Here is a 24,564-nt window from a genome sequence, read left to right on the forward strand (position 1 = left end):
AACTTAAAAGAGAGATTCTAGAGGCAGCCCATTACTCTGTGGATGAAACTCTAAAGTCAGTAATAATTTGACTAAAATTGACATTAGAAATATCACCTTACGTTACTGTTTTCTCACTCTGTGAAAAAGAATAAACAGAAAAAAATGCTACTCTGAGAGTTTTCAGCAATACTTACACCAACTCTTAAATTTTATGAATTAGTGCACATGACATGCAAAATGATTTCCCCTCATTTTGATCAGTTGCATTATTTTGTTTTAAGTAACAAAGAACAAGCTGTAAAAAAGACTAGCTCACGTGGACTGAGGTAGTTTCACTGATTAATTAATATTCAAATATTAATGCATTTCCTTTGTAGTTTCCTTATTTGATATACATGTTGGCTTCCTCCTCTTGGAAATTATGATGAGCGGGGTTTTAAAACATGTAAACACTATGCACAGGCAGTAAAATCTGATACCAGTTTGACAGCCTGTGAATCCATCTTCTGTCCTTTTTGGGGTGAAAGAAAAAAAAAAAAAAAAAAAAGGAGAGAGAGAGGAAAAATAAAGGTCAGGCTGAGAGGCTGGGCAGGGGAATTGAGAACACAAATTTAGTGATTAAAATTAATTAAAGGACTGACACGGCTGTATAATCTTGTGATGAATCCTTAACAGTTGTTTTGTCTGTAAAAGATAGATTTTGATTTATATATTTCAATATGCTATAAATGATAAGAGAATGTTGAAGAATAGATTTCTGTAGCATTTAACCATGCCATATGTGTACATTGCTAACAGTTTTTTTATGACAATCCTTTTCCATAGCTGTGGTCTCTGCACCTTTGTAAATCTACAGCTCAGAGCTTTGTCCTCTCCTCCATTTTATGGTTTTTCTTCTCCTCCATTTTATGCCTTTTCTTATGTATCGTGTCTATATTTGACAACCATACCACAAGACAGAGAAAGCCTGATTTTGCCAGCCCACCTTGCTGTTGTCATGCCTTTTAGTTTCTGGCAAAATGCAAATCAGCAGGAATTCTGTCAGGCAGAGCTCTGAAGCTCAGCGTTCATCAATTCAGTGGTGTTCATTTGTATGCCAAAGCATCGGACCAGTGCTATCACATCAGATCATACACCAAAAATGTACGCAGTCGTTCTTCGTGCTGCCGGGAGACCTGACACTGAGCTTACACGGTGTGTCAAAATTAAGGGCCGGATCCTGCAGGCAGTAGACTTTTATTATTTTTACCTCAGTTTGTGCATAGTTGAGACGTAAGTTTAGCAATGCATGATTTTACCTAGTGAGCGGAGAACCCACAGTGCCAGCAACCTGATTGCTCGTGTCCTGCATCAGTACTGAGGACGAAACGTATGTGACAGGCAGACAGCTGATTTAGAGAAAATAAGTGGATTAATATCACAAAGAGAAAACACATTTAAATGCATGTAAAATGTGATGTGGCTAGATGTGATAAAATACAATTTTACTGTTCTCACTGGAACAAAACTTTAACTGGCTTCAAAACCTTGGCTGAGCTCTTAGATGACAGTCTACAATTAGTGACAGGTACAGATGTGGATACAAAATTCCTAACAGCTCTTCAATTAAATCCAGTCAATCGCCTGGAATAGGTCAGGAGAAATGAAATTTGGGTATTCAAAGCTCTCTCCTAGCACGAGGTCCACTCCTCTGGCAGCAGTGTCAAAATACAACGGGATCGCGGCACAGGTCAGAAGCTGACCCAAAGAGCAGGGGATGCTCACCAATTTTAAATTAGGTTATGATAAAATATGGGGGCATGACAATATATAGGGGTATGCACGGGATATGCTTTACACGTTGCACTACATTTACACTACATTTACACATGTGCTAGTGCATCTGACTTACTCTCCTCACCAAATCCTATCTCAGACAAGAAGCATTGCAAATGTAGAGGAAAAACTGCTTTTTTTACATGATTTTATGTTATGTATTTGGTGATAATTGGCAGCTGGTCATTTTTACACTTCGTGTTGTCTGAGATGTATGTGCAGCGTGGAAAGGCTGCGTTGTCTGAAATGTATCTGTAATGTGGAAAGGACTAGCTTGCTGTCAGTATGTAGATGTTATGTTAAAATCACCAAGCTGGCAGGGGCCTTTATCTTCTACTTAAAAAAAAAAAAAAAAATTAAATTTCAATGTGGAATTCCCACTGAAGAAATATTCCACGAATAAGGCTTGTTCAGTCAGTATGTATATGTTATTTAAAAATCACCAAGCAGGCGGGGGCCTTTAGCTTCTACTCTTAAAAATATAAATAAATGAGGAGATTTTGGTGCTGAATTTCCACTTCGGAAATATTACAATAAAGGTTTGTGGAGGGAAGGCTCGGTTGTGCGTTAGCGTCCCTGTCAGTGCTTGTATTGCTTTCAGACTGAGATTTGGGATTTTTCGCTTCAGAAACACCACAGTAAATTTGTCGAGGGCAGGCTGGGGTTACGCGTTGGCGGCTCAGCCCGTTCAGAGCGGGGTGCCGCGGGCCGTTTCGCCGGCCCCGGTTAGGATTTTCTCCTCAGAACATCAAAAAAGAGGCGACTGAGGGGGGAAAATCCTGAATATTCACAGGCTTCGGAAGCAGCCGAGGGAAGGCCCGGGGGGCGCCTTCCTCAGGGTGACGAGGCCGGGAAGGGCGCGGGCGGGCGGGCGGAGGCGCCGCCGGGGCGAGGGCTCCGCGGTACCGCGGAGCCCTCGCCCCGGCGGCGCCTCCGCCCGCCCGCCCGCGCCCCCCGCTCCCGGTCCCCGGTCCCGGCCGGCTCCGCCCCGCCGCCCCCGCCGCCGCCGGTGATCAGCTGCCGCGCGTCACGTGGCGCGTGTCGAAGGTCACGGCGGCACAATGGAGCTGTCGGCGGCCGCGCAGGGCGGGTGGCGGCTGCTGGGCGACCCCCGCCGCCTCCCCCGGGCCGCCTACACCGCGCTGCTGCGCGCCGCCTTCCGCGGCCTCCTGCAGCCCCCCGGCGGCCTGGGTGAGCGCGGGGAGGAGGGGAGAGGGATCGGGTTGTAATAGGGGATTGGGGGGGGGGTGTTAAGGGGGCCACCTGCGGGAGGTGGGGGGGATGCGGTGTGCAAAGGGGGTTGGGGAGGGTGGGGGGGGGTCCTGTGTGGGGCTGCGGTGCTCGGTGCTCGGTGTTAAGGGTGTGCGTGTACGGGGGGGCGTGTAAATATAGGGGGGGGTGTGCATGTAGGGGTATAGGGGTGTGCATGCATGGGGGTGTGTGTGCACATAGGGGTGCGTGCATATAGGGGTGTGAATGCATAGAGGGGTGTGCAAGCATATAGGCTTGCATGTGCATATAGGTCTGTGTGTATATGAGGCTGTGTGCATGCTTATAGGGCATGCATGAATATAGGGGTATTGCATGCATATATGCTTGTCTATGCATATAGGGGTCTGTGTGTATACTTCTAGGAGTATGCATGAATATAGGGGTATGCACACATATAGATGTGCATGCATATAGGAGTATGCATGCATATAGGTGTGTGTGCACATAGGGGTGTGCATGCACATAGGGGTATACATGAATATAGGGGTATGCATGCATATAGGCTCGCATGCGCGCATATAACAATGTGTATATAGGACTGTGTGCATCCATATAGGGGTCTGTATGCACATACATGTGCATGGGTATAGGGTTATGCATAAATATAAGATTATGCATGCATATAGGTTTGTGTGCGGATATATAGGACTGTGTGCGTGCACATAGGGGTGTGCATGTATATAGGGGTATGCACGAGCATAGGGTTATGCACATATATAGGTTTGCTTGCGGGCACGTAGAACTGTGTGCATATAGGACCGGGTGCATGCACATATAGGGGCGTGCGTCTATATAGGACCGCCCGCATGCATATAGCCGCGTGTGCATGCAGGCGGGGGTGTGCACGCGTGCAGCGCCGCGGGTGCGTGCACAGAGGTGCGTGCACAGAGGTGCGAGCACACCGGCACCGCCGCCGGACCCTCGCCCGCGGGTGCCGCTGCACGGGGCCGCCCCGCCGGCAGGATGCAAAGCGGCGGAGCCCCGCCGGCACCCCGCACCCTGCTCCCCGCACCCTGCTCCCCGCACCCTGCTCCCCGCACCCTGCCGGGCCGGAGGGGGGCGGCGGTGCCCCGGCTGCGAGCCTGCCTTTAACCCGCAGCCGCCCCGGGGAACCGCGAGCGGGGCGTGCAGAGGAAACCCAGCTTCTCCTCGCTTTATTTTTTTTTTTCCTATCGTTTTTAATGGGGTGGAGAGTTAGGAGCAGCGCCGGGACGCACCGCGGGGTCCGTAGCATCCCCCATCCCTTCCCCTTCTTCCCTTCCCCTTCGTCCCGACCTCATCCCCAACCCGGTCCCCGACCCCGGGCGAAGTTTGCGGGCTCGGCGTTGCCCTCCTCAGCGGGGCGTTTGTTGTAGACGATCCAGACCTGCAAGATATCGACCCGGCGGTGTTAAAGCACTGCCACGCCGCAGCTGCGATGTGCATTCTGGAGGCAGCAAAGCAGAGAGCCGACGTGGCTGCCATCAGGTACCAGCAGCGCCCTGCGGCCACCCCATTGCTGCCCTGGCTCACGGCCGAGCCGGGGCTAGCAGAGGGCTGATGAGAAGTTCTGCTTCCCCGCAGCACGTGCCTGGAAGACTGTAAATTGGAGAAAGAGAGAATCGAGCAGTTTTGCACCGAATACCAGGTTTTGAATCCAATTTGAACGTATTGGTCTTCTCCTTCTCCTGCAGCAATTTGTTTGAAGCTTCCAAATATATTTTCCTTTCTCTCCCCCTCTCTTTTTTTTTTTTCCTTCAGAAAAACAAGGATGCCTTGGAAATCCTGTTGGGAAGGTAGGTGAATCAGTGCCCATTAAAGCTACTTTGAAACTCTCCTGGAAAACATCCATGCATATTTCACCTGATTAAGTAAAAATATTGATTTTTAAAAATATATTATTTATTTTTATTTTTTTACATTTTTAACAGCCCTTAGAAAACAGCTGTTGAAACTTTCCTTCCTCCTCTCAGTATTCTACTTTTAAGTAACTTTTTGAACTTTTCAAGGAGCATTAAAAGTATCTTGAGAAACTTGTTGGCTTTATTGATGGGCAGCTTTAGAAAATTCACTTTTCCTTTTAGCTTAGGGAACTTGTTACTGTTGTGTCTTTCAGCATAGGCAGATCTCCCCTCCATATAACTGATGTGTCTTGGCGCTTGGAATATCAGATCAAGGTAATATCAAAGCATCAACATGTTTCATTAGTCTGTCCCAGTGCTGAGACCTGACTTTTTTCAATGCTTCTTTGTTTTTAATTTAGACCAATCAACTTCATAAAACTTACCAGCCTTCCTATTTGGTGACCTTAAATGTGGAGGTACGGTACTGCTCTCACCCTCAGAGGAAAAAATGCAATTCCTTGTCATTTTTTAATAAAATTGTCTTTTGTTGGTGTGTGTCTTTTTTTTTTTCTTTTCTTTCCCTCAGAGTGATTCAGGATCGCACCCAGATGTTAGTTTTAGTTGCACGATGGAGCAATTGCAGGTACTTCTTTCCTTCCTCATTGTTTCTATGCTTGGCTCCGGTTGTGGATGTAAATGTTTTTAACACCTTGTCAATCATAATTAAGTGATAGAAACTATGCTCAAAAAATAAAAATAATAAAAAATAAAATAAAAATCCTGAACTGGGAGGGTGAGGGGGAAACTTCTGACAAAATTACCTGGATGTGGTCTTGCTGTCTTCTCAATTGAAGCTGTACAGTAGCTGATTTTGGTTGCATGTGTTGTTTCCATGTGTGCGTAAATATTTGGTCTGTTTTCATAACCAATGCGTATATTTGGGAGGGGATGCATCATTTTTCTGAAACTGATTTCCCGCGGGTTGGGGAAATGATTAAGGAAAGCGGTTCACTGGCTGAAATATGTCACGAATGAAAATAGAGAACGAGCTGGAGCCTCTTCAGTGGCGTTAATGGCACGTCAGAAACCTAGTGAAACAAACGTTGATCTTTGTTTAGCGATTTAAATGTGTAACTGAACAATGGAGGTATTGTAGTGCTTGAAAGTGAGCAAACTGGGGGAGAGTGGGAAGAGGGGCTGGGGCAGAGAAGGCAAGATATTAAAACTTCAGGTTTATGCTGCCGTTTGGTTCACATGTGCCTCCAAAGTTGTCTTTGACATGCTAGAGAGTATTTTAAATTGGTTCACTGACTGACTTAAGCCTGGCGTACGTTGACTGGAGAATGGTCCCAGTACAAAATTACACTCAAAATATTTTCAGGATTTTAGAAATGTATATAGTGCTCAAAAGCTCCTGGCGCCTCTTAGCACCAGCCATTGTAACCATACCAATAAAATCTGCACGTTAAAAAGTAGTGATATATTTTAGGAGATCATATACGATAAAAGGCATTTTCCTTCAGTTCCAACTTTTCTTACTTTTTTACAACAGTATATATATATAAAAAAAAGAATTTATTTAATTACTTGCTGGCATTGTTTGTCAACTGCAACAATTCTTTGTGGTATAGGATGCTGGTCTCCCTTCCCTCTGTGTGCAAAAAGAATATTCTGTTCTCCTGCTAGCTGACCTTTTAAAAATGTTTATTCTAAGCTGGTATTCCGTCTCTCAGGATTTAGTGGGAAAACTAAAAGATGCTGCAAAGAGTCTAGAAAGAGCGACTCAGATGTGACTGAAGGAAGGAGCCAGCCTGCTGAGCTCACGTACTGATTCCTAAAAGCGTCTTCTGAAGGACAAATGTCTTTCATCTCCATTTACATCTCGTGCTCTGAAGCTTTTTTAATGATCTCCTGGACGAGAATTAAGGGAAATAACTGTTCTTACGACCGCAGTTGCTATTCCTCGCTTGTTTTTTTGGAAGATCACGCCTGGAGTTAAACGTCCACTCAACTGCCGTCTTCCAAGCATTCCTCCCCTTTCCCTGTGCCTTTATTTCTTTGGTTTCTAATAAAGTTTATTCGCTCCTACTCCTTTTTTTTCGGGGGGGGGGGGATCGGGCGTCCCCAGCAGCGGGGCTGCGGAGCACGGCCCCGGCCCCACGGAGCGCTGGGGACTCGCTGCGTGCTTTAACCGGGGCCGATCTCGCATCCCGGCCGGGATTAAAGGTCGGGCTGCGGCTCGGGAGGCGGAGGGGGCCCTGGTTCAATTTTTTGGGGGCCGGTTCGCCCCGCAGCCTGCCCGCCGCAGCGGAGGAGCCCCGGCGGCGGCTCCCGCTCGACGGCGCCGGCTCGAACGGCTCGGGGAGGGGCGGGGGGGGGAGAGGGGGGGGCTCGTCCTTTCGTCCCCTGCTCTCCGCCGCCCCGAGGTGGCCGGGCCCGAGCACCTGCCGGCGGGGGAAGCACGTCGGGGGGCCCCGGCCGCCCCCACGGGGCGCTCCCCGCCCGACGGCAGCGGGCCGGCCCCGCTCCTCCGCGTGTCCCCGACGTGTCCCCGGCTCCGGGCTGCGGGAGGCGGCGGCTCCGACCCCCCCCCGCCGCTCCCCGGCCCCTCCGAGGGGGCTGCGGGCCCCGACGGGGCGGGCGGCGGCCGCGCGTCCCCACGCGGGGCGGGACGGGGCGGGAGCAACAAGTGCGTGGGGGGGCAGGGGGGGGGCTCCGGGCGTGGATGTGGGGGGGGGGGGCGTGGGGTCACGCGTGATCGCGGGGGAGCGGAGGGGATGAAAGGGAGCGGAGCCGGGGGGGGGGGGAGAAAAAAGGAGGAATCGGGGGCGTTGCGTGGGGAGCCGGGGGGGGGCCGGGGGGGCGGGGGGTGCGGGTCCGGGGCGGGGGTCGGGCCGTGCCGTGCCGTGCCGAGCCGTGCCGTAGCGGGGCGGGGAGGCGGCGGCGAAAAGGAGGCGGCGGCGGCGCGCGTGTAGGGCCGGGGGGGAGGGGAGGGGGCGGCGGGAGGGAGGGAGGGGGGGAGGAGGAGGAGGGGGAGGGCGAGGAGGAGGAGGAGGGAGAAGAGGAGGAGGAGGAGGAGGAGGAGGAGGTTGCGGGATTGGGTCACGGGGAGGCTGCCGGGCTCCGGCGGCACGGCCGCTAATTCCCAGGCCACCCTTAAGGAATGAGGAGCCCCACGTGACGCTGGCGGGGCGGGCGAACTCCGAGCCATTTTGGGGCCGGTGTCAGTTTGCAGTGTGTGCCTTCAGCCTTGCATTTTTCCCTCCTCCACCCTCCCGCCCTCCCCCGTTCTCTCCCCCCCCCCTCCCTTCTCCTCCTCCTCCTCCTCCTCCTCCTCCTCCTCCCTCCCCTCGCCACCAACTATGAAATAATAATAATAAAAAAAAAAAAAAGGAGGACAAAAAAAAAAAAAAAAAGAGAGGGAGAGGAGAGAGAGAGAGAGAGCGAAAGCGAGAGGCAGAGCGGGGGGAAGAGGGAGAGACAATGGGCTGGTGGAGAGAGGACCCATCCGGATTAGCGAGACTTTGCGCTCCCGGCGCCTGAGCCAGCCGAAAAGGCAGGCTCGGAGGGAGCGAGAGGGAGCCCGAAGGGTCGGTGGAAGCTTGGAGGAAAAAACCCGGGCGTTTTGTAACTAACATGAGCGGAGCGCAGCGGCGGCGGCAGCAGCAATAAGCTTATTGCAATTGACAGCGTCTGCAGTTCATTTCAAGATGGCCGCTTGGCTCACATTCATTTTCTGCTGAACGACTTTTAACTTTCATTGTCTTTTTTGGCCGCTCCGATCGTCCCCCGCCGGCTCCTTCCTCCGGGTATGTATGCAGCGAGGTGTCTCCTCACCGACGGCGGGGGGCGGCGGGGGCTCGGCGGCGGTTTTCGGCCGGTTTGGGGGCTGCAAAGGGGAGCCTAGGTGTCCCCCCGGCTCTCCGGCTGGGAAAAGCGCTGACAGGCTGCTCCAGCCACACACGCACACATCTAGACACGCAGCAGCAGCAGCAGCCCGTGCACTCGCTTTCGCTGCGCACCCACATTGGCAAATTTTAGTTCCTTTCTTCCCCCAGGTGCCCCCGAAAACGTTTCTGGGCACACGGCCCCCGAGGAGAATATTTATATTTGCAGACCCTGCTGCCAGCCCGGCCTGAGCGCCCTTTGTTTAAAGGCAGATTTTGATTAAACAGGGACGGTCGTGAAATCTGGAGCTGCCTGGGTCAAGTGATTTCAGTCCTCCCCGAAAGAAAGGCGTCCGGGGGAGCCCAAAATGTCAGATAACGCCCCCATTTTATAGAGACGGAGCCGCCGGGGGGTAGCGATCCTCCTGGAGGGGTTGGTAGGCTCCGGGGCGCCCAGCAGAAAATGTTATTAACTTAACTTGGACAAGTACTTGGGGGAAATTGGATGGCTCGTAAGATGGCGGTTCCCAGTTGTTCCCAGTGTCTCCTCTTACATTTGTGCTTCAAATGCGAAAGTTTGGGGGGGTGTCCCCGCTGGGAGAGGCGGGGAGGGGGCGACCAGGACCGAGGAACAACTTTTATTTGTATTTTTTTTTGAATTTTGAATTTGCCAAAGGGAGCAGTTTGGCTGCGAGCTGTGGGGACTGGGGTGTGCGCTTTGCTAGAGCCTTTGGAGCAAAGGTGATGTGCCCGTGGGACGGAGAGGGGTTTTCGGATTTCTTTCCTGCCTTGGGGATTTTTATTTTTTTTTCTTTTTCCTCCTGAGCCCGGGAAGGGTACGTGAACGTGGAATCCTTTGTCAGGTCTGAAAGGTGTCACGAGTGGGATCCTCGTGCAGGCTGTGGGCAGCGCTGGAAAGTTGCTTGCGGATGTGTTTGCGATTGTCTGGCCTTGGCAGTGTATAACGCGGGGTGTTTCCGCCTGTTTGCTGTAAATATTTGCGAGTAAACAGGTAAAAATAAGCCAAAAACACGCGTTTCTGGAAAAGTGAGAGAGTCACTTTTCAGCAGCTAGAAACTTTGATTCGCTCCTCCACTCTCCAAAAAGTTCAGGAAAACCTGGGCGCGTGTGCCTGTTTGCAAGCTGGGCGTTAAATGGATTTTTTGGAATTTATTTATTTAATTTTTTTTGCGTGGTCTGTAGTGCTCAGGGCAGCCTGTTTGATGGGACCGTCCCAAAGACCGAGCAGGTTCTGGAAGTGCAGTCCGGGCAAACTACCGAGACTGCCCATTTGCAGCACGTCCTGGAAACCGAGACGCACTTTTGGTGCAGTTTGCCAGAGATACGAAGCGATGACCTACCTGATCCCTTAATGAATGCCAAATTAACATTTTCGTGCATTTTTTAAGGGGACCGACTGTGGAGCTCACGTAGTTGCAGGGAGGTTATTGAAGGGGCTGAGGTCCTTGTGCACTCTGTTGCCAATATTCAGGTCTTTTCCTGGCCGCAGCGTGCTGGGCGAGGATATTTGAGCTACCTATGCCTCCTTTGAAAGGAGCACCGTCCCTCCTTAAAAAACACATGGGGGCATTCTTACGTGCGAGAGCAGTATCAGACTTCTCAGTAGAAGTGGCTCTGGCTGATAGTAGGTGAGGATGTGGCATGACAGCTTCTTCCCTGATGAGGAGAGACTTTCCCGAGTGGAGATAGGTACCAAGAGCACAGACCTGTCCCAGTGATGTTTCTATTTTTTTTTATTATTTTTTTTTTTTTTGCGGGTGTATTTTCTGTCAGAGACCTGTCAGGCGAGCTTTGATAGTTTATTGCGTTTATGGATTTTTAATAATGTAGCTGATCCTCAGCAGGAGAATGCACTTCTGTTTTTCCTCATTTTGACACAGCCCGTTTAAGGCCTCTAAATAACCAGTCGGCTGGCAGTGTTTACTTCCAGCAAGCATTATCTTCCGATATTTTACGTCTGGTTGTCCCATGTGTCAATGTGTAAATAAGTATTGTCCTGGCTAAGAGGCTGTTTGTATTGACTGTGTGAAGTGTCGGTACTCGTCGTCTTATCACCACGAGCAAGGGGAAAAAAAAAAAAAAATACTGAAAGGGTCTCCCTCCTCCCCAAATCTTGAGCTCGGGCTGCTGGAGAGAAACGCGGCGGGTTGCTGTGGCCCCCACGCAGGGATTTACACGCGTGTCCGTGTGCCTGCTGGGGCGGCTGGCGGCGAGGGGATCCCTGCCCGCTGCTGCTGGCCGGGGAAAGTCTCTGATGGCAAAGATAACTCCAACTCCCGGCGATAAATAACCCGCGTTCAGGGGGTCGCTTCGACAAAAACGGGTTTCACGGTTGGATTTAATCCTCCTCCGCTTGGGCAGGGGCTAGGCTCGCGTGAAATAAACGCGTCGGTGTCCTGCAAGGTTTGTCCCAGAAAGGCAGGGCTGGCGGGGAAGGATTTCTAGCAGCCGGCTCGCCTGACCCCGCTCACCGACGGGTTTTGGACTTCGGGGATTTGTCAGCTCCGAGGTGTTGGCTCGGACGAACAGCCCGGGGCAGGCGGGGACCCGGGGGCACCCCGCAGCCGCTGCCTCGGCTCCCTCGGGGGGCCGGGGGCCGGAGCCCCGGCTCTGCCCGTGCTGGAGGGGGGCGAGCCGCCGGCCGGGGGTGCAGGGGGGGCCAGGGACCGTGGCAGCGGCAGCACAGCCCCAAAAAGCGGGGGGCTCGCTCTCCTGCCCGGTGCCAGCAGCAGCTTTGGGGACCTGCCGTCGCTCGGGGCTTTTCGCACTCGGTTTTTCTCTTCGCCCGCTCTCTCCGCTTTGGGTTTGGGGGAGCCTGCTCTGCGGCTCGTCCCGAGCTTCTCCTGGAGCAGCAGCAGCAGAAGTTTCCTTGCTAAGGTCGCTCGTTGGCGCTGTGTGTGCACTCCTCGGGAAATACCCTACCCCTGTCCTGGGCGGGCTGGCCGAAATTCAAAGCGTTTGCAGAGCTGGGGCTGTGGGGCTGCCTGCGCTGCCCAGCATCGAAGTTTTGCGAGCAGCTGGGGAGAGCCTCGCGTCTGGAGGCTGCCCCAGCTCGCAAGAGGCGGCTGGGGGCTGCGGCTCGGCGACAGGGGGGACAGGCAGCCGAGCCGCTGTGCTGGGAGAGCCGGCACGGGAAAACGAGCAGCATGCAGCTCGCTAACACGGGTACCTCGCATTTTTCAGGATCTGGCTGACAGAAAATAATTCGCTCTGCAACTGACGTGGCTGCTAGGGTATTTTCCCGCTGTGTACTTTCCCCTCTAGCTCTTATTCCCTCTCATTTTTGAATAGTACGTGTGCATGTAACGCTGGTGCCACTGCATCCGATGGGGGTTTATGGCTCTCAGACTGTGAAAATGACATTTGTTTTTCACTCTTGTCGCTGCATTGTGTTGACAAGGTGTTGATTTAGCTTTAGGAATGATTTGGTCACATGGTCCTTTGCATGTTGTCACTAATGTACCGTTTAAAGTCGGTTTGAGCTTTTTTTTTTTTTTTTTTTCTCTCCCTTCCCTTGGTGTGCTTTATGACTGAAAAGGAGGCGGTTTTATTTTATTTATTTTTTATTTATTTTTTTAATTTTTATTTTATTTTAATTTTAAGGATCCGGAGCCGTGCGTTGCTTCCCACCCGAGCACCTTGCCCCGGGTGCTGCAAATCACTTTCCACCTCTTGCAAAACTTTGTACCGCTCTCGCTTCGTCCGCGGGAGGCTTTTCAAATGAGCCTCAAAAGAAGGAGGGGGAGGAAAGGAAGGAAAGAAAGAGAGAGCGAGAGCTGGGGCGGAGGGGGAGGAAGGGGAGACCGAAGGGAAGGGGACCGGGGGGCGGCGGGACCCCGGCGGCGCGGCGCGGAGCGGGCTCAGCACCCCGCGGGCGGTGCGGGGGGCCCGGGAGCGCGGCGGGGCGGCGCGGGGGGAGGAGGGAGCGGCGGGGGGGAGCGGAGCGATCCGAGCCCAGCTCCTCGCCCCGAGTCGACGTGGAGAGAGGCCCCTGCGAGGAGCCGAAATGGCCGAGGCTCGGGAGGAGCCTCCCGCTCTCGCCTCCGCCGGGCTCAGACCCCGCAACCCGGCACCCCCCGGCACGCCCCCCCCCCCCGCGTCCCCAAATCCTCACCTCCCCCTGCATGCCCTCCTCACCCCCCCACACCACCATCCCCTCGCCACCGGGCTCCCAAACCCTCAGGGCTCCCCCGCCCCCCCGGGCAGCCCCCCGGGGCCCCGTGTCCCACCCCCCCCGGGCCCGGCCCGGCCCGGCCCGGCCCCCCTTCCCTCCCCACCCCCCCCCCCTTCGAGCCGCCCCCCCGCCCGGCTCTCGTGTGTTCCCAGCGGTGGCAGGATGCCAAGTGTAAGTGTAAGTTGCTATAGCAACCCCCTCGGAGAGCGGAGCAGATCCGGATCGGCACCGAGCGGCAGCGGCAGCCGCCCGGACCCCCCTGTCGGGCCGGCCCCGCTGCCCGGACCCCGCTCCGAGGTGCGTGTCCCCCCCGTCTGTGTGCCCCCCCCCCTACCCCCCCCCTCACCAATCTCGGTCCCTCCTTCCCCCCACCCCCCCCCCTCCCGCCGCCCCTCCCCGCTCTCCGGAAATGCCAGGGCAGCCGCACCGGGAGGCGCCGGTTCCCCTTTGTGCTGCTCGCCGGCAGCCCGGTGCCCGGCCGGCCCCCCCCGGGCTCCCCGCCGCGCCGAGAGCCGCCGCCCGGCCCCGCCGAGAGCCCGGTGCCCGGCGGGGAGCGAGCGGCGCGGGGGCCGCCGCGGCCGCGCCTCCGCGGGGCTGCGCCCAGCCCGGCCCCGAGCCGCACGGAGCCGCCCCGGGACCCGGGCTCGCCGCCGCCTCCTCCGCCGCCGCCACCGGGGGATGCCGGGCTCGGGGCCCCGGCGCCGGGACGCGGCGCTCGGCCCCGCTCACCCGGCCCGCCGGCCGCTCGCGTGTCTTGCAGAGCCGCCCGCTCCGCCGGCAAAATGCACCGGACCACCAGGATCAAAATCACGGAGCTGAACCCCCATCTGATGTGCGTGCTGTGCGGCGGGTACTTCATCGACGCGACGACCATCATCGAGTGCCTCCACTCGTGTGAGTAGCACCGGGCGCCCGGCGAGCCCCTGCCCCGGGACGGCCCCGGGACGGCTCGGGGACGGGGACAGCCCCGGGACAGCCCCGGGACAGCCGCCCCCCGGCCGGCCCCGCCGCGAGCGGCTTCCTCCCGCCGCCGGCCCTGCTGCTCTCTTTGTTAAAGTCCGAGTATATGGACTCCGAGCGTCCCCTTTTCATGTTAATCGCGGCTTATTTGGGTATTTGTCGAGCTTAAGCAGCGCGCTCCTGCCGATGGACGATCTGCGGGGCTTGCATAGCTGAGAAGATCGCACCTCGCTCTATGCATGCTCCGCCGGCACCTCCACCTCTGGCTAAAAGGCTCCCCGTGTTTGCCTTGCAGTCTGCAAGACGTGTATCGTGCGTTACTTGGAGACGAGCAAGTACTGCCCCATTTGCGATGTCCAAGTTCACAAAACCCGGCCGCTTTTGAACATAAGGTAGGAGCGGGGGGCGAGGTGTGCCGCGCTCCTCTGGTTTTCCCCCGGCTGGGGAGGCCAGCGGCGATTGTGCTGATGTTATCTCTCGGTGTGCCATTTAAATCTGAAAGGAGCTGTCAATTTCCGAGCTAACTTGCGCGTAGGCTCTCTCTTTGGAGTTTTGTCATTGATGGAAATTGAAGATTTCGCTGGATGCGAGGCAGAAAGTTGCTGTTGGGTCTTTTTTTTTTTTTTTTTTTTTTGCATAGGCGAACCGCTGCCACAATGCCTTCTCCCTCTCCCCCCATTCTCATGGATACCGATCCGACAGTTTTTATCCCCACTTTCCATTTCTCACGGATGTGCTTCAGTCTGGCCATCCAGCAAAGCCATGTAAAAAATAAAATAAAATGCTGCTCCAGCTTTTCAGGCTGAAAGTCGAAAGCCTCGAGAGCAGGCTTCTCGGTTCAGGAATATTTTCTTCTCGCTGTTGCTTTTTTTTTCCCGTTCTCCCCCTTCATTTGGAGGACTGGTAGTTTTCAGGGCCTTCCTCCAGTCTGAGAGAATTATTTTTCAATTGTTGTGCCGCAGATCGCTCGGGTGTTGGTTTATAGCAGCCTTTAGAAGAGTGTTAGCTTGATTATAAGGTCTTGTAAGTTAACTTTTTATGACTAGCCTCCCGCTTTGCAGGAGATGCCTCATTGTTGTGAAAGATTATAAATGAGGAGCTGCCACTCGGATTAAAATATTGCTTCATCTGCTTAATTTTATGGTGGTTGTTTTTTTTTTTTCAGGTCAGATAAAACTCTCCAAGATATTGTATACAAGCTAGTGCCAGGCCTTTTCAAAAGTAAGTAGTTAAACGAGTGTGTTTTTTTTTTCTCAAGAGTAGAAAACCCCAAACCAGAACTGCTGCCCTGTCTCACTGCCAGCAGTTACAGGGCACGTACTAAAAGACAAAAATGTGTGCTTTTCCACCTAGATGAAATGAAAAGAAGAAGGGATTTTTATGCTGCTCATCCGTCGGCTGATGGTAAACGCTTCTCGTTCACAACTTAAATCGCTGTAGCATTGACCTAGATGCTTCCCTGTTTCCTTTTTACCTTACAAATTAAGCGGTGCCGCGATAGAATTTTAAGATGTAAATTCAGAGTAATGGGCGTTCATTGTTTTAGCACTTTGGTAGATTTAATTCATAATCTTGCTGTGGAGATTTTTTTTTTTTCTTGTTGCTGAGAATTGCCATTCTTCCTGATTTGAATTTCAAAATGTAAATTATTGTGGAAATTTCTGCGCAGCTGCCAATGGCTCTAATGAAGACAGGGGAGAAGTGGCTGACGAAGACAAAAGAATTATAACAGACGACGAGATAATAAGCTTATCCATTGAATTCTTTGACCAGAATAGGCAAGTTCCTGAATGGCAATATTTTATGTTTACCTGACTGATAGCAGCTATATTTACTATTTGTTGTAATTGTTTCATTTCTTCTCCCAGACTGGAACGAAAAGGAAACAAGGAGAAAGAAAAATCAAAGGAAGAGGTAAATAACTTTCCTTTGCTCCAGAGGAAACGTGACACGCACACCAGTATCTTTTGAGCGGGTTTGTAGCTGAGAAAAATAGATAGAGATTTGTGTCCGGACTGAGAGGAGCACACCTCCTGCTGCAGTAGCAGGGAGAGAAGAGGTAGAACAGCTCCATACAACCGTGTATGCAACCAGCTCTTAAAAATAAAAAATACCTGGAGCGTTGCATTTAAAGTTGAACCTATTTTTTTTTGTCATTCCTCAATAAATTATTTATTGGTTATTTTAAAAAAATCAGTGTGTAACACATACACATGCTTAACAGGGATTCAGGATGAGATGCAAATCTTCATGTATAAAATTAGTTGCATTTTTAATTACTTTCCCTGGGACCGCAAGGTACCACTTATTTCTATTGTTCCTTAGAACAGTAGAAGCCGTTACCGTAAGGTTCAGAATTCAATAACACGCATTTTTTTAAATATCGCATAAGATGTTAGAATGCAGCTTTGGGGGATGTAATTGCTTGTTCTCAGTTGACTGATTTCCTTTATTATGTCATTAGGTGAATGACAAAAGATACTTACGCTGCCCAGCAGCAATGACAGTGATGCATCTAAGAAAGTTCCTGCGGAGTAAAATGGATATTCCTAACACTTTCCAGGTACCCAGTGGGTTTTCTTTTTGTTTAATCAGTCTTGCTGTTGGAACCCTGCTAATGCTGGTTAACGCTCCTCTTGGTTTAGGTTTCTGGTCACTTCCAGCAAGTGCTAACAACGGGGCGTTTGCAACATGTTGGTGGGATTAAGAGCATTATTTTACAGTATCTCAGGGCAGAGTTTGGTGACACCCTGAATTTTTATGTAAATATCGAGGTATCAAGAGATTGCTCCATAGCTCATTACAAACGCGTTTAATGTATGCAAAAATCCCCAGCTCCATTTCTGGCGAGGCATTTTTTAAAAGGGTATGGGGGCTACGGTCACCTCGGGGGCAGCGTAGCGGCTCGCTAACGCAAGGTTAAATGTCTCGAGCAGATCGATGTGATGTACGAAGAGGAGCCTTTGAAGGACTACTACACCCTAATGGACATCGCCTACATCTACACCTGGAGACGGGTAATTAGCAGCCCAACCTTGGCTGGCGGGTGCCCAGTGGTGGCCGGGCAGGGCAGGGCGCTGACGGGGGCTTCTCTTTGCCTTGCAGAACGGCCCTCTGCCCCTCAAGTACAGAGTGCGACCCACTTGCAAGAGAATGAAGATCGGTCACCAGAGGGAAGGCTTGAATAACAGCGGGGAGCTAGAAAGTGACTCTGGGAGCGATAAGGCGAGCAGCCCAGCAGGAGGCATCCCCTCCACCTCCTCCTGTTTGCCCAGCCCCAGCACGCCGGTCCAGTCTCCCCATCCCCAGTTCCCGCACATCTCCAGCACCATGAACGGCACCAGCAGCAGCCCCAGCAGTAACCACCAGTCCTCCTTCACCAACAGAGCGCGGAAAACCTCGATAAACGGCTCCTCGGCCACTTCGTCCGGTTGACGGGCCCACGAGACTACCGCCCCCGCCCCTCCTTTCTATAGATCTCTCCATGCCATTACAGCTTTATAGATGCTAATCCATGTGACTATCGTCCAAACTGCTTTCTTTTGTAGTGACACTGAACTTGGCTATAAAAGGCGGACTAGGTGACATTCGCTGTGGACGTTAATTGCGACGCAAGATTGAAATGTAAATTGTTTTCGAAGGACTGGGAAGCAAAGAGGAGCGACACCTTCATGTGTTCTGAATGATGTGGAGTTGTTTCCGTCCCCGTCATCTGGACCCGGGAGTCTCCCGAAGTTGATATAAAACCCCTGGGAAGTAGTTTGTTAATCCAGACTAACTCCTCCATCGCGTTCTCTTCAATTGTTATTGTTATTATGCTGTTTTGTGAACCTGTAGAAAGCAAGTGCTTTTTCATCTTGAAATCCAACGAAACGGAAAGAATATGCATAGAATAATGCATATATGTAGCCATGTCACTGTGAATAACAATTTTTGCGTATTAGCCATTTTGATTCTTATGTTGCATCTTTAATTCTCTGTTGCTGCGCAGAACCGATCAAAAGAAAAGTAAACTTCAGTTTTACAATCTGTATGCCTAAAAGCGGGTATTACCGTTTTATTTACTGACTTGTTTAAATGATTCGCTTTTGTAAGAATCAGATGGCATTATGCTTATTGTACAATGCCATATTGGTATATGACATAACAGGAAACAGTATTGTATGATATATTTATAAATACTATAAAGAAAATATTGTGTTTCATGCACTCATGATATGGTTGTTAAATTTCGAAACTGGTTCGACCCTTGCAGATGCCGCCTGTTTGAGCTTTGCTCATACTGCGAGAAACACTTTGCGTGTGAAAGCTACAGTATTGGGGAAGCACATTCGAGTCTCTGATAACCTGGGGGCAATTGGCAATCTTAAAAGCATTTTACTGCCTTTGTCTTTTTTTTTTTTTTTTTTCAAGTGGTATATTTTAACTTTACCAAATGTTGTTGAAGTGATGCAGTGAAGAAAAAAAAAAAGTTAAGGGAGATGAAAGTAATTGACCTGTTTGATTACCTTTTTATTATTTGGAGTGGTGGGATTGTGTTTTTAAAAGCACATGGAATCATTATAGAAGCCATAAACTATTTGGTATAAATTTTAAGGAACCAGCAAATTGCTGGGTGAAGGCATTTTGTCTAAATTTGTTTTAATATATATGTATATGGTACAGTACTAACTTCATTAAAATTTAACAGGTACTTTAATATTTCCAATAAATTGTGGAGAATGCCTCCTCTTTAATGGCCTGCAAATAGGTGCATTTTATTAGAGGCTTCTAAGGGTATTATTTTTTTTCAGCAGAAGGAACTTTTCCGACATAAAATATGAACAGCCCAGAACACTTTTCAGTTTGTGCTTTGCTTTGGTCGAACTTCGTGTGTGTTCATCACCCATCAGTTATACATTTGTGAGGGTGTTTATTCTATATGGATATTGTTTCATGTTTGTACGGGAAAATTGTAGTTAAACATTTCATTGTCTCCAGTCTGCAAAAGAAGCACAATTCTATTGCTTTGTCTTGCTTATAGTCATTAAATCATTACTTTTGCATATAAATTGCTGTTATTTGTCCTGCTTGTTTTTATAGACCAGGTGATTGCAAATCCTCCACAAGGTTATTGCTTATTGATGTATAATGTCTTGTTAAACAAGAGTTGATATTTTTTCCTGTAGTAAACATGTACAGTTCAATTTCAACAGTAAAAACTTCAGTTTTATATACACGAATAACTTTCATTTATAGTTGATCAAAGAAATAAACAAATAAAAGGGATAATTCATTGAAAAATAGCAAACGAGCTGTGTTGATAATGTGATGTTACAGGGGAAACGTTCTCAGTGCCACTCTTTCTGGGGGCATAAAAAGATTTTTAATGGACAGAACAGCACCGTACGGAAATAACAGCAACAAAATTGCCTAGAAATCGCCTCGATTTGTTTTGGGTGCCGACCTAGGAAACGTTTGCTGTTCTTTATTTGACCTCGGATTACTCCGAGTGAAGGGGGTGTCCTCGCTTTCCAGCCAGCCCCACGTTTCGCGTCCTTTGTGCCCGAGTTTAGCCCCTGGCGAAGCTCAGGGGGCATTTTTCCCGTCATTTCTGTGCTGGCAAACCCCGTGCTCTGCCCGTAGTGCTCTGCCTTCCTCCTCAAAGCACCCTGCAACCAAAGCCGTTTCAATGCAAAGCTTCCTCTCCGTGCGCCCGGGTGTGTGTCTTGGCGTGAATCCTCAACCCCAGGAGTTAATTTCTCGGTGCTCTTTGACTTAATTCGCACCGAGACCGACACCGAGCCCAAGCCGAAGGGCTGTGCGCTCGCACACTGCTCTGAAGGGCTGAAAACCACCCCTTGGAGCCTTTAAACGCAACTTCTTCTGCTCTTTGCGAGGTGTCCGCGCAGCACGAGGCGCTGAAGCAGGAGGTGGCTGATCCCCTCCGAGGTTTATTAAGCTCTTGCAGCTCTTTCGTCTTCTCCCGGTCCGCCTGGAAAAACAACAAACGTCTCCGCTATCTCCCTGCCGGGCTGCAGAAGCCGCCGAGGATGCTCGTGGCACCCCGTGAAAGTAATTTTGGGTGAGCTGCCGGCCCTGGGCAGCTGGCACTGCGGTGCCGGGCAGGTCCGGGAGGCGATGCCCGGCGGGCTGAGGATGCTGTGCTGGCGGAGCTGCGGCACCAGCCTCCCCGCTTCCACCGCCTTTCCCATCGCAGCTATACAGAGAACGGGATTTTTAAGAAATGCCTGTCAGTCCCCGCTGTTTGCAAAGAAATCCCGGCTATCCGCTTGCAAGAGGGATCTTTTCGCCACCCGACATTGCGTTTGCTGGGATTTGGGATGGAAGCCGAAGTGTGCTGCGTTTTTAGGAGCCTGTTCCACAGTCCGGCTGGACAAACGCAGGGGCAGGCGCGGTGCGTGCCCGCTGCAAAGCGAGGTTTTTCCGTGGTCGCCCATCCAAAATTTCCTGCCGGCTCCGGCTGCCTGCAGCCCCGGCCGGATCGGGGGCAGCGCTCCCGGCGGTGCTGCCCCGGGAAGGAGAGGGAGAAGGAGCGCAAGGAGCTCCCAGGCTTTAGCAGAAGACGGGCAGGAACGGGAGGGAGGCACACAAAATTCTGCAAGAGAGAAAGAGGAGGAGCATGAGGAGCTCGCTCCGCCGAGCCGTTAGTCCCGGAGCACCAAGTTGTGGCTCGGAGAGACCTGCACGGAGCAGGCCGGTACCGGGCCGATGTGCCCGAAAATGCGGGCGGGGAGGGGGCTGCTCCTGCCCTGCTGCCGGGGGGCCCGGCCGGCCCCGGGGGAGCTGCGGGCAACCTCGCCTTGAGAAGTCCTCCCCCGTTTCTTTCTTTTTTTTTTTGTTCTTTCTTTCTTTTTTATTTTTTTTTTCTTCTTTGCTAATGAATGGGGGCTCGGAAGCCCGAGGGAAGGGACAAAGAAAGCGGCAGGCGTCCTTCCAGGCGGAAAACCGTTTTCCTCCCCTTTCCCCCGCAGCCGTCGAGGCCGTGCCGCTGGCCGCCCTCCTCCGCCCAGGACATCGCCCGCTCCGCATGGGACGGCCAAAGCGCTGCCGAAACGCGTCCTGCCGGGGATGGGGGGCTGACACCGGGGCGAGGACCCCGTCCTTCCCCCCGACCCTCCCCGAGCATCCTTTTCTCCTTCACCTCGCCCCCGGCTCTCCCGTCCCGTCTCCCCGGCGGCGGGGAGCCCTGCTATTCCCTTCTCCGCATCTCTGGCGGACGGCTCGGCTCCCGGCGCTCGGCAGCTCCTGCAGTTCCGATCTTTGCCACCACAGCGGTTCGCGAGGACCGGGGCTCTCCCCGCCTCGGCCCCGCTTCCCGGCCCGGCCCCGCTCGGGAGGCCGCAGGCAGGTACCGCGGCGGGGCGCGGGTGGCCGCGGTGCCGGCGAGCACCTTGCGCCCTCCCGGCTTTCATACGGCGAAATTGGGAGCCCGTGTTTACCCAGCGAAGTGTTTCCTGTTTCCGCTGTTAATTTTTAACGTTCTCGCTTCTCCTCTGGGTCCTCGAAACGGATTTCCTTTATTTTACTCTAAACAGTTTCTTTTTTATTTTATTTTTTTTCATCTTTTCTGCCTACCTCCTAGGATGGGAAAGCCTTTGGGCTGCCCGGCCCCGAGCTGCTGCCCTGCTCCGGGGCCGGCTTTGTGCCTGCGGGAAGCTCCCCGAGCCCCGCGCCCCGCTCCCCGCCGGGACAAAAAACCCTCGGCCCCTGCGCTTTCGGGGACGGGACATCGGCGCTAATTACCCCGCGCTAATTACAGAAGGAGCAGCCGCACGGGAAGGACGCGCAGCCCCCGGGGAGCCCCAGCCCTGCCCCGCAGCCCCGGGGCAGGAGGAGGCTGCGGGCACCTCCCGGGGGCTGCGCGCTGCCTCCGAGCCCCGCGGCCGCGCAACTTGCGCGCAAAGCCGCCGAGCCACCGCGCAGCGCCCCGCTCCGCCCCGCCGGGACGAGGCTGCCCGGAGCGGGGGGAGCTCGCCGGGGACCCCCCCCCGCCGCTCCGCCCCGCCGCGGATCGGGCCCCCCGGGCCCCCCCGGCCGCCCCCCGCGCCGCCGCCCGGGCAGAGGCCATCTTGCGCCTGCGCAGCTCCCGCCTGGAGCCCGCGGAACTTCCCCGCCCGCCGCCCGGTTCGGACGGGAGCGGCGCCGGGACCCCCCCGGGACCCCCCCCGGGACCCCCGCGGCTCCCGGAGCCGTGGCCGTGCCGCCAGGCGGAGCGCCCCGGCCGGGCTTTGCGGGTCCCGTGCCGCCGTCCTGCCCCGCGTCGCCCCGAGGCCGGCCGGTGCCAGCCCTCCTCCGGGAGCCGCGGGGCTCCGGGGGCTTCCCGGGGGGGCTCGGCGGTCGTTTGGCGCTGGCATCCTCGCGGCACGCAGCTCGGTGTCGCGGAGACAAAGGGCTGCGTGCTTCAGCCCAGCGCCGGGGCGGCGGGGGATGCGCACCGGGAGCGGCCGGGTCGGGCCTCTCCGGCGGCGGGGGGCCGCTTCCCGGCTAACCGGGACCCCCGACGGCCGCCCCCTCGGTGAGGGAGGTCGAGGCCGGGAGACGCCGCCCCGGGAGCCGGGGCTGAACGCGGAGCTCCCGGGCGGCTCTGCCCGCACGGGCGTTTCTCGCTCCTCCCTCGGCATGTGCCGGGGATGCTCCAGCGGTGCCGCCTCGACGAGGAGCTGGGAGTGTGTGTGTGTGTGTGGGGGGGGGGGCGGAGGAGACGGCGTCGTGCCGTCCCGAGGCTGCCGGAAAGGGGTGGACGTAGGGGAAAAAAAAAAAAAAAAAAAAAAAAAAAGGATGGAAAAAATAAGAATGGAAAAAAATAAGAATGGAGAAAATAAGAATGGAAAAAAATAAGAATGGAAAAATAAGAATGGAAAAATAAGAATGGAAAAAATAAAAATGGAAAAAATAAAAAATGATAATAAGAAAAAGGAAAAATCGGGAAAGAAAATAAGAAAGGACACAGCAAGAGAAGAAAACACCCCGGACAGCCCCTCATACTCAAGCCCAAAAACTCGTCTAGGAAATGCGGGGCAAAAAAAAACAAACCACAATACAAATTAAGGCAGAAGGGTGCTGCGAGGCGCTGCCTTGGCACGGGCAGGGTGCGGGGGCGCGGAACCTGCGCGCGTCCTGCGCCGCCGGCAGCCGTCGGGCCGCAGCCGGGCTGCGCGGGGCGCGGAGCGGGACCCGCAAAGCGGCGGGGCCGCCTCCCCCGCTGCGGGACGGCTGCGGGGCACCCCGGCTGGCCGCGCCGGGCCGGAGGGAGAGCGGCCGCGGCCGGAGCCCCGGGGACCGCCGCGCCCCGAGGCCTCGCTGGCAGCGGCGGGGGCCGGCAGAGGCGAGGCTGGCGCCGAGAGGGATGGATGGCTACGAGGCTGCCATTTTGTCTCTTTTTAGCGGGTTGCCTTTCCCCTCCGCCGGAGAACCGGGGCTCTGCGGAGCCCCCCCTCGGCCCCGCCGCTCCCCGCGGGGAGGCTCCCGGCCCCGGCGGCCTCCCCAGCCCCGGCGGCCTCCCCGGCCGCAGGCTCCCGTCGCCACCTCGGCGCTAGGTGCTCGGGGTTTGCAGGCTGTTCAGCTGATTTGTTGCTAATAGCAACCACACGACAGCGATTCGCAGCCTTTCCTGCTGCCGGTGCCTCTCCTTACACCTCCGGCCGCGGCTCGGGATGCAGCCGGGAGGCTCCGCGCTCCCTCCCGGGCGAGGACGGGGCAAGGAGGACGGGGCGGGCGAAATGGGGTTTGCCAAATCCAACCTCCCCTCCCCTCCTTCAGCTCGGCTCGGCTCGGCTCGGCTCGGCTCGCATTGTCTGGGCGCATTGTTGGGAGCTGCCAGCGGCACGGGTGGGTGCAGCGCTCGCCTTGCTGCCTATGGAGATGCGGGCAGCGCCCAGCGCCGAGCCAGAGCGCACCCTCCCCCGGAGCAACAGACACAAAGGAAGACCTCGTTCCTTTCAGCTGCCCAGAATAAATTAAGCTCCGGCTTTCAGTTTTGGACCGTCCCAAAAATATTTGTTATTTTTTTTTTCTCTCTCTCTCTCTTTTTTTTTTTTTTTTTTCTTTAATGGCACTGCACAAGCGCCGGCGGTTCCGCAGGAAACCAGAGGTGCAACCATCTGCGTGTGGTAAAAAAAGGCTCAGCCCCAACCAGCTGATATTTCCTGGTCCCATCCTGCAAGCCAACCCGAAATATTTTTGTCCTTTCCCAGTTTCTTTCTCCCTTTACGATTTTTTCTCCTGCCTTTGCCCAGCGCGGTGGCGACGCGCTGATCCCCACCAGCCAAACCCGCGCCGGGGCAAATGCCAGCCCCAGTGCCAGCGTCGTCCTCTTCGGTGAATAAAAAGGAGAATTCCCTTCTCTAGCGGGTCTGAAGAGCCCCGACGTCTCTGCCTTGCCCCCCCAGAACTAGTTTGCTCGCTAGGAAGGTCCCGCAAATGAACGCCGCTGCCCGAAGCCCGCAGCGGGGTCCCCGCAGCACCGCGGGACCCGAAGGCACCGTGCGGGGAGCAGGGAGGGGACCCCGCGGCCACGCTAAAGCCCAGCGGTGGCAAAGCCAACCCTGAACCGGCAAATGAAGCCATCCAGCCCAGCGATTCGAATATTTTACCTTTATATCTCAGACTGGGGTCTACCCCTCTTATC

General features: G+C 54.0%; 1 protein-coding gene and 1 long non-coding RNA gene across 5 annotated transcripts; one reads left to right on the forward strand and one right to left on the reverse strand.

The window, feature by feature from the left end:
* Positions 1-2,758: 2,758 nt before the first annotated feature.
* On the forward strand, positions 2,759-18,985 carry BMI1 (BMI1 proto-oncogene, polycomb ring finger). Of its 4 annotated transcripts, XM_038174833.2 has the most exons (14): positions 2,759-2,988; positions 4,425-4,536; positions 4,633-4,696; positions 4,810-4,844; positions 5,479-5,556; positions 13,735-13,868; positions 14,230-14,326; positions 15,100-15,155; positions 15,288-15,338; positions 15,604-15,712; positions 15,803-15,848; positions 16,399-16,497; positions 16,871-16,951; positions 17,040-18,985. In XM_038174833.2, exons 1-14 carry the CDS (start codon positions 2,859-2,861, stop codon positions 17,367-17,369), a joined length of 1,422 nt encoding a protein of 473 aa, XP_038030761.1. In that variant the 5' UTR covers positions 2,759-2,858; the 3' UTR covers positions 17,370-18,985. The 4 variants fall into 4 exon arrangements, with proteins under 4 accessions (XP_038030761.1, XP_027306443.1, XP_027306441.1 ...); XM_027450640.3 differs by lacking the exons at positions 2,759-2,988; positions 4,425-4,536; positions 4,633-4,696; positions 4,810-4,844; positions 5,479-5,556 and adding an exon at positions 8,249-8,701; XM_027450641.3 differs by lacking the exons at positions 2,759-2,988; positions 4,425-4,536; positions 4,633-4,696; positions 4,810-4,844; positions 5,479-5,556 and adding an exon at positions 13,129-13,271.
* LOC119715916 (uncharacterized) lies at positions 18,688-22,597 on the reverse strand. Its single transcript, XR_005263422.2, has 2 exons — positions 21,079-22,597; positions 18,688-20,532 (listed from the first exon to the last, which is right to left on the reverse strand). It is a non-coding gene; the product is annotated as an uncharacterized lncRNA (long non-coding RNA).
* Between the last annotated feature and the right edge of the window lie 1,967 nt (positions 22,598-24,564).

The sequence above is a fragment of the Anas platyrhynchos genome, chromosome 2 (assembly GCF_047663525.1).
Source record: "Anas platyrhynchos isolate ZD024472 breed Pekin duck chromosome 2, IASCAAS_PekinDuck_T2T, whole genome shotgun sequence".
NCBI lineage: Eukaryota > Metazoa > Chordata > Aves > Anseriformes > Anatidae > Anas > Anas platyrhynchos.

Bases quoted from the DNA above. Each gene is read 5' to 3' on its own strand.
- BMI1 (XM_038174833.2), top strand. From the start codon at position 2,859: ATGGAGCTGTCGGCGGCCGCGCAGGGCGGGTGGCGGCTGCTGGGCGAC. The intron at 15,849-16,398 runs GTAAATAACTTT...TTATGTCATTAG, and splicing joins AAGAAAAATCAAAGGAAGAG to GTGAATGACAAAAGATACTT. The intron at 16,498-16,870 runs GTACCCAGTGGG...TGTCTCGAGCAG, and splicing joins ATATTCCTAACACTTTCCAG to ATCGATGTGATGTACGAAGA.